At 48.9% G+C, this 15,302-nt stretch overlaps 1 protein-coding gene across 1 annotated transcript in view; it reads left to right on the forward strand.

Moving 5' to 3' along the window:
- FNBP4 (formin binding protein 4) overlaps positions 1–14,948 on the forward strand; it is a 38,268-nt gene extending 23,320 nt beyond the window's left edge. Inside the window, exons 13-17 of the mRNA XM_058663027.1 lie at positions 6,176–6,489; positions 6,596–6,740; positions 10,166–10,524; positions 12,926–13,083; positions 14,505–14,948. Coding sequence (XP_058519010.1) covers positions 6,176–6,489; positions 6,596–6,740; positions 10,166–10,524; positions 12,926–13,083; positions 14,505–14,595 — 1,067 coding nt within the window. The 3' untranslated portion in view covers positions 14,596–14,948. The remainder of the gene's footprint in view (positions 1–6,175; positions 6,490–6,595; positions 6,741–10,165; positions 10,525–12,925; positions 13,084–14,504) is intronic.
- Positions 14,949–15,302: the final 354 nt, after the last annotated feature.

A 15,302-nucleotide genomic window follows, 5' to 3' on the forward strand; every position in this document is an offset into this window, starting at 1 on the left:
CCCTCCCAAAATGGCTAGAACTTCCTGCTCTGGGCCTGTCTGAAGCCAGGATGTTGCAGCATGGTGCAGGGGCCAAGGACTTGGACGCTCTTTCACTGCTTTCCCAGTCACATTATTTATGAGCAGGTGGAACTCAAACTGCCCATTGGAATGCCAGCACCACAGGCAGTGCCTTAACGTGCTATGACATGGCAACCAGCCTCCACTATGTCATTTTGTTAGGTATTTCAAAGTTTTCCAGCAGTTACCGGCCATTAAATGCTCTTGAAACACTTAGGAGTCAGTTATTAAGTAGTTTTCTCACAATGCTGAAGAGGCACATAGTTGAGAGAAAGCCACTGATTAACCAGCTTGTATTCTTAAACTCTTCATTGGGAGTCCCAGCAGTAAATGATTAAAAATCCAAGTGTAATCTAAGTCTTCTCCCAAGGTCTGCGGGAGGTTAAAATACAATGGCTGTATGGCCTTGTTGGTTGAGCGGTGACAGAACCCCAGAAGACTTACTACAGTGAGGTCCCGAGCAGTTTCAGAGTTGTTCTCTTTCTATATAAATTCCTACTCATTTATATTTGAATTTAACATCATGTCTCCAAAGATAAGGTGATATTTGAAAATACGAAACTCGTTTATCTGGTTGTTTTGTGTCACTTCATAATGTCTCTGAAACCTAGGTGGATGATTTCTTTCTAAAGTAGCTGCACTGGCTTCCTGGCTTAAAACACCAGGCAGTTTCTGATAGAGGGAGGAGGAAGGCTGTCTGTAAGTGGAAATAAAAATGTGGAGAAGGGCCCGGCGTGGTGGCCTAGCAGCAAAAAGTCCTCACCTTGAATTCACCAGGATCCCATATGGGCGTCAGTTCTAATCCTGGCAGCTCCACTTCCCATCCAGCTCCCTGCCTGCGGCCTGGGAAAGCAGTCGAGGACAGCCCAAAGCCTTGGGACCCTGCATCCGTGTGGGAGACCTGGAGGAAGCTCCTGGCTCCTGGCTTCGGATCAGCACAGCACTGGCCGTTGCAGTCACTTGGGGAGTGAATCATTAGACGAAAGATTTTCCCCTCTGTCTCTCCTCTCTGTGTATCTGACTTTGTAATAAAAGTAGATAAATATTTTTGAAAAAATGTAGAGAAGAAAAGATTTTTGGAGAATTAAAAGATTTGTATCCAGGCTGTTTTAAGCTTGTAGTCTTTTTGTTTGATTAATTTTTCAAAGATTTTCTTAATTTGCAACTTATTTGAAAGGTAGAATTGGAGGAAGAGACAAAGATCAATTGGTTGATGAGTCTGTTATCTACCAGTTCACTCCCCAAATGGCCACTAAAGCCACAGCTGTGCTAGGCCAACGTCAGGAGCCCAGAGCTGCTTCTGGGTCTCCCACGTGGGCAGGGACCTAAGCAATTGGGCCATTTCAGCTTCATTCCCATGTGAGTCAGAAACAGAGCAGCCAGGAATAAAAGCACACATTAGTATGACAGGTGGTACCTTCACTCCCACACTTCCCTGTAGTCTGAAGTGCTGTCCCGTAACCGTAGTCGGAAAAAGTTTTTTTTTTTTTTGGTACAATTTAAAGTTAAAACAATATGAAATTTTAATCTCTTCTTCGACTTTTCTTTTTTAAAAGATTTATGTATTTTATTGGAAAGGCATATATACAGAGAGTGGAAGAGCGAGAGAGACAGAGGACTTCTTGGGCTCTTTCATTCACCAGAGTTGCTGTGGGTCAGGCTGAGGGTAGGAGCCAGAAACTGCTTATAGATCTTCCACATTGATGGCAGGGACCAAATGCGTGGGCCATCTTTTTTTTTTTTTTTTTTTTTTATTGCAAATGAACATACAGAGAGGAAGAGAGAGAGAAAGATCTTCCATCCGCTGATTCATTCCCCAGGCGTCTGCAGTGGCTGGGGCTGAGCTAAGCTGAAGCCAGGAGACTCTTCCAAGTCTTGCCTCATGAGTGCAGGGTCCGAAGGCTTTGGGCCATCCTCAACTGCTTTCCCAGGTCACAAGCAGGGAGCTGGATGGGAAGCAACACTGCCGGAATTAGAACCGGCGGTCATATGGGATCCCAGTGTGTGCAAGGCAAGGACTTTAGCTGCTGGGCTGTCACGCTGGGCCCCCCAAATGTGGTCTCTTTTTTTTTTAATATTTATTTATTTATTTTTTTTTTTAGAAAGATTTATTACAAAGTCAGATATACAGAGAGGAGGAGAGACAGAGAGGAAGATCTTCCGTCCGATGATTCACTCCCCAAGTTAGCACAAAGGCTGGTGCTATGCCGGTCCGAAGCCGGGAACCAGGAACCTCTTCCGGGTCTCCCACGCAGGTGCAGGGTCCCAAAACTTTGGGCCATCCTCGTCTGCTTTCCCAGGCCACAAGCAGGGAGCTGGATGGGAAGTGGAGCTGCCAAGATTAGAACCGGCGCCCATATGAGATCCCGGTGTGTTCAAGGCGAGGACTTTAGCTGCTAGGCCACGCTGCCGGGTCTAGATTTATTTATTCCTATTGGAAAGGTGGATATACAGAGAGGATGAGAGACAGAGAGGGAGATCTTCCACCTGATGGTAAACTTCCCAAGCGATCGCAATGGCTAGAGCTGAACCAATCCGGCGCCAGGAGCTTCATCCGGGTCTCCCACGTTGGTGCAGGGTACCAAGGCTTTGGGCTGTCCTCAGCTGCTTTCCCAGGCCACAGGCAGGGAGCTGGATGGGAAGTGGAGCTGCTGGGATTAGAATTGATGCCCATAAGGGATCCTGGCGCGTGCAAGGCGAGGACTTTAACCACTGTGCTATCATGCTGGACCCAAATGTAGTCTTAAATAACAAAAATTAAAGTTACCATAATAAATATCATTTATATTACAATTCAGGATTCTTTATGGTTGAACTAAAGGAATTAATTTTATCAATGTAGACTGAGTAAACTTTGGGATTCAAATATTAATTTAAAACGCTCCTCATTTTTGGTTAAATTTATCTAGTAGTTGTTTGAGCTTTTTGTTTTTTAATTTGGAAGGCAGAGGGGTAACAGCAGATTTTCTATCCCCTGATTCACTCCCGAATGCCTTCAACAGCCATTTCTGTGCCAGTTTGAAGCCAGGAATCCTCCATTTGCCTTCTCCCACTGCCATCTCATTTGCAGGAGCAGGAAGCTGTATCGGCAGCAGAACAGCTGAGACTTGAACCAGCTTTGAGCTACAAGATGTCACCACTGTATCTGTGGGGACCCCAGTGGCTTAGCCTAATGTTCCACAGCCCTGACACCCCTGTAATATAGTTTGAGTTTACCCAATGTTCACTAATTTTTGATAGCCATGCTTGGTGTTATACAGTTTACATTAATATCAGATCAACTACTTTCCTTTGAATTTCTCTGCGTATCTGCTTACAGCCATGATAAATATTGGTATTATATTCTGTTTTTAGTTAAAAACCTTCCAGTATCAGAGTTTAATATTTATTGCCCTAGTATACACTATGATCAATTTTGCAGAAAGTTTAATGAGTCATTAAATAATTTCTCTGGTTATGACCTTTACTGGATATAGTCTTGACAGCCTATCCAATGGTGTCGGCAAGCTGGTGCGTGTGTTGCACATGTGTTAGTGTTAGGGCCAGGTGTAAAGGCAGAGAGACAGGTGGGCAGGCAGGGATCCTCCATGTGATGCTCTTCCCAAAGGCCTGCAGAGTCCAGGCTCGGTCAGGCTGCAGCCAGGAACCTGGAGCTCCATCCAGTCACCCAGACGGGTGGCAGGGACACGCTGGACACACTGTGTGGACTATCACCTGCTGCCTGCTGGGTATGCCTCGGGAGGAAGCTGGGAGGAGGCGGAACTGAGCAGAGTGAGGCATCAGTCCCAGGCACTCGGATGGGGGTGTGGCGTCGATTCCTGCGCCATAGTCTCATTGCTCAGATAGAAAGGTTTCCTTAGGCTTTGGATTCTTAGTTGGAAAACTGTGTTCATGTTTTCTGCTTCAGTTATTCATTCCCCAGTTCCCTTTTCCTTGGTGGTAAACTACATGTCCAGGTAATTACAGAGACAATGTGAGCAAGTCTCTAAAATTTTTATGCTATCATCTACCTGTTCGGTAGAAGAAAGCTTCTCTGGAGGCCACGGGGATTCTGATTCCTTTTGATTTACCTGTCGAGTGCCAATGTAATATATTTTGAATAAAGTACTATAAATGGCCTTCCCCTGCCCCCAGACCTTTCAGAATTGAACCCTTACATAACCCACCATTTCGGATCATGAAACTTAACAAGTGATTGATATCTGCATCATAAGATTATCTGACTTGAGATTTTTTTTTTAAGATTTATTTTTATTGGAAGGGCGGATATACAGAGAGGAGGACAGACAGAGAGGAAGATTTTTTCATCTGATGGTTCACTCCCTAAGCGACCGCAACAGCTGGAGCTGAGCCAATTCGAAGCCAGAAGCCAGGAGCTCCTCTGGGTCTCCCATGCGGGTGCTGAGACTCAAGACTTTGGGCCATCCTCAACTGCTTTCCCAGGCCACAAGCAGGGAGCTAGATGGGAAGCAGGGCTGCCGGGATTAGAACCAGCGCCCATATGGGATCCTGGCGTGTGCAAGGCAAGGTCTTTAACCACTGCACTATCGTGCGGGCCCCCGACTTGAGATTTCTTTTTTTTTTTTTTTTTTTTTTTTTTAAAGATTTATTCATTTTATTACAGCCAGATATACAGAGAGGAGGAGAGACAGAGAGGAAGATCTTCCGTCCGATGATTCACTCCCCAAGTGAGCCACAACGGCCGGTGCGCGCCGATCCGATGCCAGGAACCTGGAACCTCTTCCGGGTCTCCCACGTGGGTGCAGTGTCCCAATGCATTGGGCCGTCCTCAACTGCTTTCCCAGGCCACAAGCAGGGAGCTGGATGGGAAGTGGAGCTGCCGGGATTAGAACCGGCGCCCATATGGGATCCCGGGGCTTTCAAGGCGAGGACTTTAGCCGCTAGACCATGCCGCCGGGCCCCCCGACTTGAGATTTCTAAAGCTCCTGGACCCCTGATATTTTTCACTAGGACATCTTGGTGAAATAGAAAGCGTAAGACTAAGCGTCAGACCTGAGCTTTCACTCTGGCCTGGCCACCAACAGCTGTATTATCTTGGGCATGTCAATTCCTGCCTGGGTTTCATTACCTTTAAAACAAGGTTGAACTAGATAACTTCTCATTTTTCTTCTACTCCTAAATTCTATGATTTTTAGGGAGAAAATCCCCTCAGCATTCCTGGGCTATGTATCTAATAGTCCCATGTCTTGTGACACTTCCCTATTGACGATAAAGAGGGATGGGGAAGGCTACAAGTAAGTATGTCGTGTTTTCTCTCCCCTTTAAGAGCTAGTCCCAGAACGGACAGGAACTAGGGGTGGCTTGTGCAGAATTTCAGAGAAACTAATCCAGCAGCTTTTCAGCTGCAATTTCTTAACTCAAAGTTAAGTAACAATAATTTCAGATGCTGTGCATTTTGATATTTCTTTAAAAAAAATTGTGATTTAATTGAAGATTTATTCTTGTAAGTTTCCCTTTTCTCGTCACAAAGATAAAAATTATTCTGCCTAAGTTGTGGCATTGTGTTCTATGAAATAGTGTGATTTACACAAAGGTATGGAGAAATTATCCGGTTAACAATAGCACCTTGGAACTATATTTCTTTTAACCTGGTAACCCAGATTGATCAAAATGGGTAGCATGTTTGTGTTTGCAGTGAGTCCTTTGAGTCATCCGCATTTGATTACGCAGCTCTGTGACATCAGTGTTGCAGGTGCACACCCTGCACTCACTCGGCCCTGAGGAGTGCCTGGAGCTGCAGAAACGAAAATTCCAAACTGTACCTGAATTTCTCATTAAGCTGGTGTGTCACTCTTAATTTTCTCATCCAAATCCGGACCCAGAGAACAAGGCTGACAGCGTAGCTCAGGAAAGTGCTAGCTGAAGGCCGTGAATTTATCTTTCCATGGGAAGTCATTTCTGAACTGAGTTCTTTTAATATTTCACTGGCCAGGCTGCCTGTGGGTCAAGTTTCTGTCAGGGAACAGGGAGCCAGTTCCACTGTTTGAAACTTTTTCCTGTTATTGTTTGTCTCATTGATGAGCTAACATTTCTGTGAATATAAGCCATGGCGTTTCTTCCTTGGTTTTTCCCTGACTTCTGTTTATCTTCGTAGGTTCCCTTTGTAAAGAATCCTTTTCTGGTCAAGTTTCTTCGTCACTCATGCCACTTACTCCATTCTGGACCCTGCTTCAGTCCGACGTGCCTGTGCTTCAGCCACCGTTACCTTTGGAAATGCCCCCGCCCCCGCCTCCGCCTCCAGACTCCCCGCCCCCGCCCCCGCCTCCCCCACCGCCTCCTCCCGCAGAGGATGGCGAGATCCAGGAGGTGGAGATGGAGGATGAGGGGAGCGAGGAGCCTCCTGCCCCAGGAACAGAGGAGGACACTCCTTTGAAACCTTCACCACAAACCACAGTTGTCACTAGCCAGGTGAGCAATGTCCTCTGGCTTTGGAAATGATTATGGGCACGTGAACATCACTGACTCCATGTTAAACTAGGCTCTTCAGCCACTGACCAAAATGTCTGCGTTGCAGAGCTCAGCTGATTCCGCTCTATCCAGTTCTCCTTCCGTTAAAGCGATCAAGAGAAAAGCTGCAGAAATGAGCAGTTCAGTGGTTCAGAGATCGGCAACCATTGGCAGTTCCCCAGTCCTCTACAGCCAGTCAGCTGTCGCCCCAGGTAAGTCGGGAGTCCATGTGCTTGTCTGTGCTGATTGCTGCCTCGTCTCCAGCATTAGATGCCAGGCATGAAAAAAATGGCAAAGGCCATAAAGACTGTTTATGCTTTTAGTCACTAAAAATCCCTGTTGCTGATTGTTTGGCACATTTTCTTGCAGATTCTTGTGCAGTTGTGTCCATCAGTGATATATTTTAAAGTTCATTCATTTGAAGTATAGCATTATAGGAAAAGATACATGAAGGGCAGGAACCCCCAGGATTTTAAACCGTCACCTGCTACTTTCAGCCCGTTGACAGCTCAACCAAAAGTAGATTATTGGGTTTCAAATCAGGCAGTCTGGCATGCAATGTTTGCATCCCTGACCTGCACCCCGCACCTGTTCCCGTTCTGTCATGTTAGCATAGGTTAATGCTGAGATACGTAGATTCGTAATTTTTCTACCAGCATATATGACTATATATTTTATTTTTACTTTTGATGATGCTTACATAGGTGACCAGGGTGGGAAGGGTCAAGGACAAGTTGTATGTGAGTGAGACCTTTGCAAATCTTCCCCCTCTTCCTCCTGTATCTGGGGAAAGAAGGGAAATTAGGGGAGAAGCCACAGCCAGCCTCTTTGCTACCCCAGTACCCAGGGATGGGGCATGGCCACCCAGTGCCATCTCAGGGTGCCTGATATGGGACCTGCACCAACGTTCTCAGGTGGTTTTGATCGTTGTGAAATGCTGTCAGTCTTGCTAATCCTTGGATAAGGCAATCATTCCAAGGTCCATTGGCTGATATACTCCACCTTGGAGTTGCCAGTGCTCAGATATTTGCTGTCAACACCTGGCTGGGTTAGTTAACCAATTTGTTCCATCTTTCTTCCCCTGCTATAGTACAGATGTCCTCTGCAGGCCCCACTGGACTGCCATATCCTCCGTGTGTGTCTGGGCATGCCATCCATGGTTCCATCTGAGCCACCGAGGAGGCCCAGCTCTGACACATGCACTCCATGGTCAGACCACAGATCCTGTGATTCTCCCAGTGGTTGGCCTTCTGAATCTAGCAGTTCAGTTGGGGGGATCCCCAAAGAAACCTCATCTAACATAATTCCAGATCTGTGTGTTCTTCGCAGAATGGGGTCTGGCTTGGTCCATTACCCACATCAGCCTATGCATATGCTCGTAGTTGGCTATTGCTGGGTCAGTTTTGTCTCCAGCCCCATCTCTTATGTAATCCAGTGTGTGCTGCAGCCCAGCCCAACTGTACCCATCATACCCTCAGCCCTCACACATACCAGCGGGAGCTGCAGCCTAGTCAGAACGACCTCCAGTAACCCCTACCAGGCCTGGTGCCAGCCCTGGTTCCTGTGCTTGCCAGTATGTGCAGCAGATCGGTCCTGTCTTTCCCACGTCCCATTCTTGCAGGTGTGTATGCATGCTCTCATCCACATCAGTGGGCATTGGAACCTAGCTCAGCCCAACCAACCCCACTATCCAGCACACACTCGCCGGTGGGTGCCACCACCTATCCAAACAGACTTGCTCCCAGCCCTGGTTCTCATGCTCACAATGGGAGTTGCAGCCCATCAGAGGGGTGCCCATATTTTCCCTACTAGGTTCGTTCCCAGCCCTGGATCTTGAACTCGTCAGTTGGTTCTGTAGTCTTGCATGACAGGACTTCCACCCTGTCCCAGCACTTGCTAGCTGATGCTGTGGCAAAGCCCAGCCAGCCTGTATTTACTCTGGCTCATGTCTGTCCCACTGGATATAGTCTGTTAGTTCAACCTGGCTCACCCCCTGACCCAGTTCACATGCAGGCCAACAAGTACTGTAGCCCTGTCCAGCCTGGTCTGCCGCTGGTTTCAGCTCTCATGCTCACCAGTGGATTCAGTGGCCCAGCAGGGGATCCCCCCAGCCCCTCAGTCTCACATGCACTGATGGGTGCTGTGGCCAGTCTGGCATGGCCCACCTCGCCTTAGCACTTACTAGCGAGTGCTGGAACCTGGCCCAGCCTGGCCTACCTCCAGTTCCAGCTCATGGTGATGGGTACCATCGCCCAGCCCAGCCAGCCCCCACATCCCAGCCCTAATGTGAACCGGCTAGTGTTGTGACCTGACCTGGCTTTCAGGTCTGCCTGTGGGTGTTATGAACTGTCCCGGCCTAGGCAACTCCCAGACCTGATCCACATGTATCCCTGGCCTGGTCTGAGCTGCTCCCAGCCTTATTTCTTGTGCTCACCTGCAGGGTCTGCATCCCGACAGAGGAGTTCCCCACACTCCCCTATTAGGTCTCCTCCCAATGGCAGATTTCATGCACACCAGTGGGTCCTTGACTCAGACTGAATTAGTCCAAGTCTACACTTTGTCCTGGCAGGAACAGTGGCTTTGCCCAACTGGCCCACATCTGTTCTTGTTCTTACTGTTGGGTGTTACAGCCCTGCCATACCTAGTCTATATCCACGTATGGCTTTCACATGGTTCTGCAGGTGCCAATACCTAGCCCAGCCTGTCCTACACCCACACTAGCTTCACAAGCACCAGTGGATGCTGGAGTCTAGCCCAGTCTGGCACACCCTTACTGAGGGACACTGCAGTCATGCCCAGAATGCTGCCCCCATTCTGGTTCTCGTGCTGGTGGGTAGGAGCCATAGCCCAGTTGCCCAGCTGAGGCATCTCCTTAGCTCCCCAAGCAAGTCTGTTCCCAGTCACAGATCTTGGCACAAGCCAGGGGTTGCTATAACCCAGCTCAGCATAGCCCATCCCCTGTCTTGGCCTTTGCCATTGGGTGGTGAGCCTGACCTATCCTGGTCCGCCACCAGTCCCAGTGGCTTCCAGACCTGGCTCTTGCTTGCTGGTTAGTGTCATGGCCCAGCCTAACATTACCCGTTCCCTGTTTCAGCTCACTGGCGGGTGCTAGGATCTAGCCCTGCCTGGCAGGCCCCAAGCCCTAGCTTTAGTATGCATGAGTGAGTGGTGGTCAGTTGTTGTTCAACTGGGCTGAGATCTGTGACACAGGATGGTGCATCTCTCTGACCCATAAAAGTCTTGAGGTTGCCATCCTCCAGGCTGCTCAGCCTCTGTCCCCTCACTTACCTGCAAGTACAGTGGCCTTGTAATGAGCGTCCTCAGAAGTCATTGCTCACTCCCACACATGTCCTTACCCTCTCCCTGATTGATCTCCTGACCAAGGGGGAAGTCCCCCGGCTCACTCCACCTGCCAGGACACTGAGGACCCAGGTCACCCATTCCTGCGCCAGCCCATCCCCAGACCTGCTACCAGCGGGGAGCCAGTCTCAAGGCAGCTGCTCGCAGTAGTAAGAGTATTTTGAGGAAAAGATGTGTTGGAATCCTTCAGGTGATCTGATTTCTTGGTCTTTTCCCCTTACTTCTCATTGTAACACAGTGTCCATGTTATAATACCATTTGATGTTTTCTGTATTAGCTCACCAGGCCGCAGGAGTTGCACACCATGCCGCAGGACTTGGACACCAGGCACTCTCAGTTAGCCATCCAGCAGCAGGAATGGGTCATCACACCAGAGGAATGAGCCTACAGTCAAATTACCTTGGACTGGCAGCAGCACCTACAATCATGAGTTATGCTGACTGTTCCGTCCCTCTTGGAGTGGCTGCTGCCTCACTGCAGTCCGTTCAGGCCCGGGCTGTCGTACCCACCACTACCCTTATAGAGCCTCCGCCCCCTCCGCCGCCGCCACCACCACCGCCTCCTACGCCGCCACCGCCTCCTCCAGCTCCCAAGATGCCCCCGCCTGAAAAGACGAAAAAGGGAAAGAAAGAGAAGGTATGAATGCCCTCGTTCCATCTTTGTAGCAGTTTATTAGTGATTTGACTCTGTTTTAAGGTTTATTTATCTTTATTGGAAAGGCAGATCACATTTATGGAGAGATTGATTTTCCTTCCACAATTGGCCACGACAGCCAGAGCAGCCAGGGGCTGCTGCAGGTCTCACATAGACAGCAGGTGGAGATTTGGCTTTCAACGGCACGGTGCCAGCCCCGACTGCTGTGCTATGGCGATGCTAGTCCTGACACTGCTTCTCAGCAGACAAGAGGAGGGCGAGAGTTTTGAATTTCACAGACTTTTTTTTTTTTTAAGATTTATTTATTTTTTTATTACGAAGTCAGATATACAGAGAGAAGGAGAGACAGAGAGGAAGATCTTCCGTCCGATAATTCACTCCCCAAGTGACTGCAACGGCTGGTGCTGCGCCCATCTGAAGCCGAGAACCAGGAACTTCTTCCGGGTCTCCAAGGCAGGTGCAGGGACCCAAAGCTTTGGACCATCCTCAACTGCTTTCCCAGGCCACAAGCAGGGAGCTGGATGGGAAGTGGAGCTGCTGGGATTAGAACTGGCGCCCATATGGGATCCAGGGGCGTTAAAGGCGAGGACTTTAGCCGCTAGGCCATGGTGCCAGGCCCAGATTTATGTATTTTTTTATTGTCAAGTGAGATTTACAGAGAGGAAAGACAGATCTGTCTGCTGGTCCACTTCCAAAGTGGCTGTAACCACCCGAGCTGAGCCAATCTTTTTTTTTCCTTTATTTTTGACATTTCTTTCATAGTTAATTAGTGCAAAAAGGTTCAAGGTCTATAGGAAAATGGATAAGACTATTATTTCCACATTGTTTTTATCATGTATCTGGGGTAAAGGGGAGGATAAAGGGAGAAGCCCCACCCAGTCTCCCACCCACCCCAGGTCCCATGTGGGGCATGCTCCGAGGGTCTTGCTCAAGTGGTTTTGACAGTTCAGCGGTTATGAATTGCTGCCAGTCTCACCATTCCAAGCACAATGAGGTCATTGAAGGATCCACTGATTGATATAGTCCATCATAGAGTCTCTGTATGCCCAGTTTTTCTTTGCCAACATATGGCTGAGGTGATTCTGCCCTGTCTTTTCATGGTTAGGGTTCTGAGTCTGGCAGTTTGAGGGGAGATCCTCAAAGAAACTTTGAGGTGATCCCAGACCAGATTCTTGTGTGTACTTGCAAGTACAGGGCTCGGCACAGTTCATTGCCCCAATCAGTTGGTGGTTGCAGTTGCTGGGTTGGTTCTGTTTACAGCCCTGTCTTCCACTGGAACCAATGGGTGTTGCAGTCCAGCTTGATTCTGCCTAACACACACTTGGCCCTCACATAAACCAGTGGGAGCTGCAACCTAGTCGGAGCGACCCACAATAACCCCCACGAGGCCCGCCCCCAACTCTGGTTTGCCAGTATGTGTAGAAGACTAGTCCAGTCTGTCCCACAACTCATTCAGCTCTCGTACATGTCAATGGTCATTGAAGCCTAGTTCAACCCAACCAGCCCAACTATCCAGCCCACACACATGCTGTTGGGTGCCTTTTTTTCTGTCTAGCCATCCCTGCCCCAGTCCTGGTTTTTGTGCCCTCCAGTGGGAGAGCTGAGCCAGTCTGAAGCCAGCAGCCAGGAGTTTCTTCCGGGTCTCCCATTTGGGTGCAGGGTCCCAAGGCTCTGGACCATCCGGGGCTGTTTTTTCAGACCATAAGCAGAGTGGCGTAGTTTCTCTGCTCCCTCACACACATGTGGCGGCAGCGGCAGTGGGTGACCCTGCCATCCACCTGTGGTAGCACAGTTGGTCCTCGCCCACCATCTCCCCCAAGTGCTGGCACACTTGTATAGTCAACACGCAGCCCAGAATGCCCTCCAGCTATTGGCTGTTTTTCCCAGCAGTGTAACGCGTGCCTGGGTACAGGTCAACCCAGACAGTTGTCGATGGCTGGGGCCAGCGTTTTTCTTTACCTCCTGTGTAATGGAGAGGTAGTAACACGGAGGAAGAAGGGGCTCTGACTCAGTGCTTCCCCAAATGGCCCATCACAACTGAGGCTGCCAAAACCAGGAGATAGGACCTCAACCTGGGTCTTTCACGTGGGTGGCAGCGACAGAACCTACCTGTTGCCCATCGGATGCTTGCCGGATCTGTAGCAGGCGGGACCAGAGGCAGAAGTGGGAATCCGTGTCGGGCACTTCCGTGTGGCATGCCTGCCCTGGATAGTGCCTTTTGATTGATAATTGGTAGAAATTTCTAATGAGAACTTACAGTGGCATTTATTTTTTATGTTAATGTTCTTTTGAATTCAAGTATCTTCCTTAGAACCAGGGAAAAGTTCTTACTGTGTAGTGTAGACAATTCATTTCTTTATTTTCTGGCCTACATTTGTTACAGGCAAAGAAAAGTAAAACCAAAATGCCATCATTGGTCAAGAAGTGGCAGAGTATCCAGCGTGAGTTAGATGAAGAGGAGAACTCGAGTTCCAGTGAAGAGGACCGGGAGTCGACCGCCCAGAAGCGCATCGAGGAGTGGAAGCTGCAGCAGCTGGTCAGGTAGAGCGCACAGCACAGCTGGGCTGGGTTGTGGTGGCGCCTTCGAAGCCACTCTGGCTTAAGTCATCCCCCTGCATGGCTGACATCCCAGCAGTGCAAAGGTTCATGTCCTGGCTGCTCCACTTCGGGGGCCATGTCAGCCACCTTGGGAGTGAACCAGTGGGTAAAGGAACACAATCCCTCCATCCACCTGCCTCTGTGATTTTGACTTTGGAAAAAAAATTTGGGTCGAGCTCATGTCCTGGCTGCTCCACTTCCCATCCAGCTCCTTGCTGGTAGCCTGGGAAAGCATTGGAGGACGGCTCAAAGCCTTGGGATCCTGCACCCAGGTGGGTGCTTCTGGCTTTGGATTGGCTCATTGCAGCCGTTGTAGTCGCTTGGGAATGAACCAGTGTATGGAAGATTTTTCTCTGTAATTCTGCTTTTGAAATTTAAAAAAATAAAAAATCAGGCTAGCACAGTGGCTTAATAGGCTAATCTTCCATCTGTATGAGTGCCGGTTCTAGTCCCGGCAACTCCACTTCCCTCCCAGATCCCTGCTTATGGCCTAGGAAGGCAGCAGAGGATGGTCCAAGAACTTTGCACTTAACATGGGAAACTAGATGAAGATCCTGGTGTCTAGTTCCTGGCTCCAGATCAGCTCTGTTCTGGCTGTTGCACCCATTATGGCTGTTCTCGGTCGGGGGTGGGGGCACAGAGCCCAATATGAATACTTTAAAAAGAATTTATCGGGCCCGGCGGCGTGGCCTAGTGGCTAAAGTCCTCGCCTTGAACACTCCAGGATCCCAGATGGGTGCCGGTTCTAATCCCGGCAGCTCTGCTTCCCATCCAGCTCCCTGCTTGTGGTCTGGGAAAGCAGTTGAGGATGGCCCAAAGCCTTGGGACCCTGCACCTGTGTGGGAGACCTGGAAGAGGTTCCTGGTTCCCAGCTTCGGATCGGCACAGCACCGGCCGTTGCGCTCACTTGGGGAGTGAATCATCGGACAGAAGATCTTCCTCTCTGTCTCTCCTCTTCTATGTATATCTGACTTTGTAATAAAAATGAATAAATCTTAAAAAAAAAAAGAATTTATCCATTGGTGATTGAGCTGAAAATTCTGGGACGTTTTCATAATCCTGATAGATCCACTTCACTTAGTATGAGTGAGTTCTTATGTGCTGGTTCACTTTAAAATGTCAGGAACAGCAGGGCTGGACTGAGCTGGCCAAAGCCAGGAACTAGGCACTCAATCCAGGGCTCCCAGGCTATGCTGGGTACAAAGCCTGAATCAAGAGCTGGGGCCAGGAAGTGAACCAGGCGCTCCAGAACTGCCAGGTCAAATACCCGCTCCGTTCAGCGTCTTAATTGGCTAGATAATAAACCTGTTCATTTTTGCCTTTCCAGGAATTAAGATTACTTCATCTGTCTCTTGTTTTTACAGTGGCATGGCAGAAAGGAATGCTAACTTTGAAGCCCTTCCTGAGGATTGGCGAGCAAGACTAAAGAGAAGGAAAATGGCTCCAAATACATAGTTAAAACTTTTGAAAAAACTTTGTACATTCATTTCCCAGTCTTAAAACTGTTTTGCCCTTGTCAGATGAACTGTAAATGTTTAGTGGCGAGCGTATGCTTTATCTGAGCAAGAGCATATGCGCATAATGTTTTCACATTTGTGAAATGTGAGTTTTCTGTTGCCCTGAAGGGAGAGGCTGTTGGAATGATTTGGGCCTGGTGCTGAAAAACGGTGCGTGTTGGGCATGGCAGGCTCATCACTCTGAAAACGTGTGGCACCTTGAGGAGTCGTCAGCGGAAAGCACGGGCTCCTCCTGCCTGGTAGAGCTCACTTCTACTTCAGAACAAGTGCAATTAAGGCAGCTCTATGTTAATGGCGCAGGAGCAGGACTGCAGAGTCCCTTCCTGATGGCTTCCTCCGTCTGCCACTCCTGACGTGGGCCCCGGCAGCGTGAGCATCTCCCTCCCGCTGTCAGGACCTGCTATTACAGGCAGCAGCCGCCGCTGGTGGCCCTGTCCTTGATGTTTGAACATTCATCCCTCAAGTCGGCCGAGGAATTGTACGAAGAGCCACTCTGGGTATTAATGTGTCTGCATTGTCTTACCCTGTGCGTGGATGTGTTCTCCACGCAATTCCAGTATTTAAAAAGCAGCTTATATTCTCTACTTTCTGTTGTATCACAATCAGGTAAAAATCACTTTAAGCTGAAGAAAAGGCAAATTGTGT

The sequence above is a fragment of the Ochotona princeps genome, chromosome 4 (assembly GCF_030435755.1).
Source record: "Ochotona princeps isolate mOchPri1 chromosome 4, mOchPri1.hap1, whole genome shotgun sequence".
NCBI classification, from domain to species: Eukaryota; Metazoa; Chordata; class Mammalia; order Lagomorpha; family Ochotonidae; genus Ochotona; species Ochotona princeps.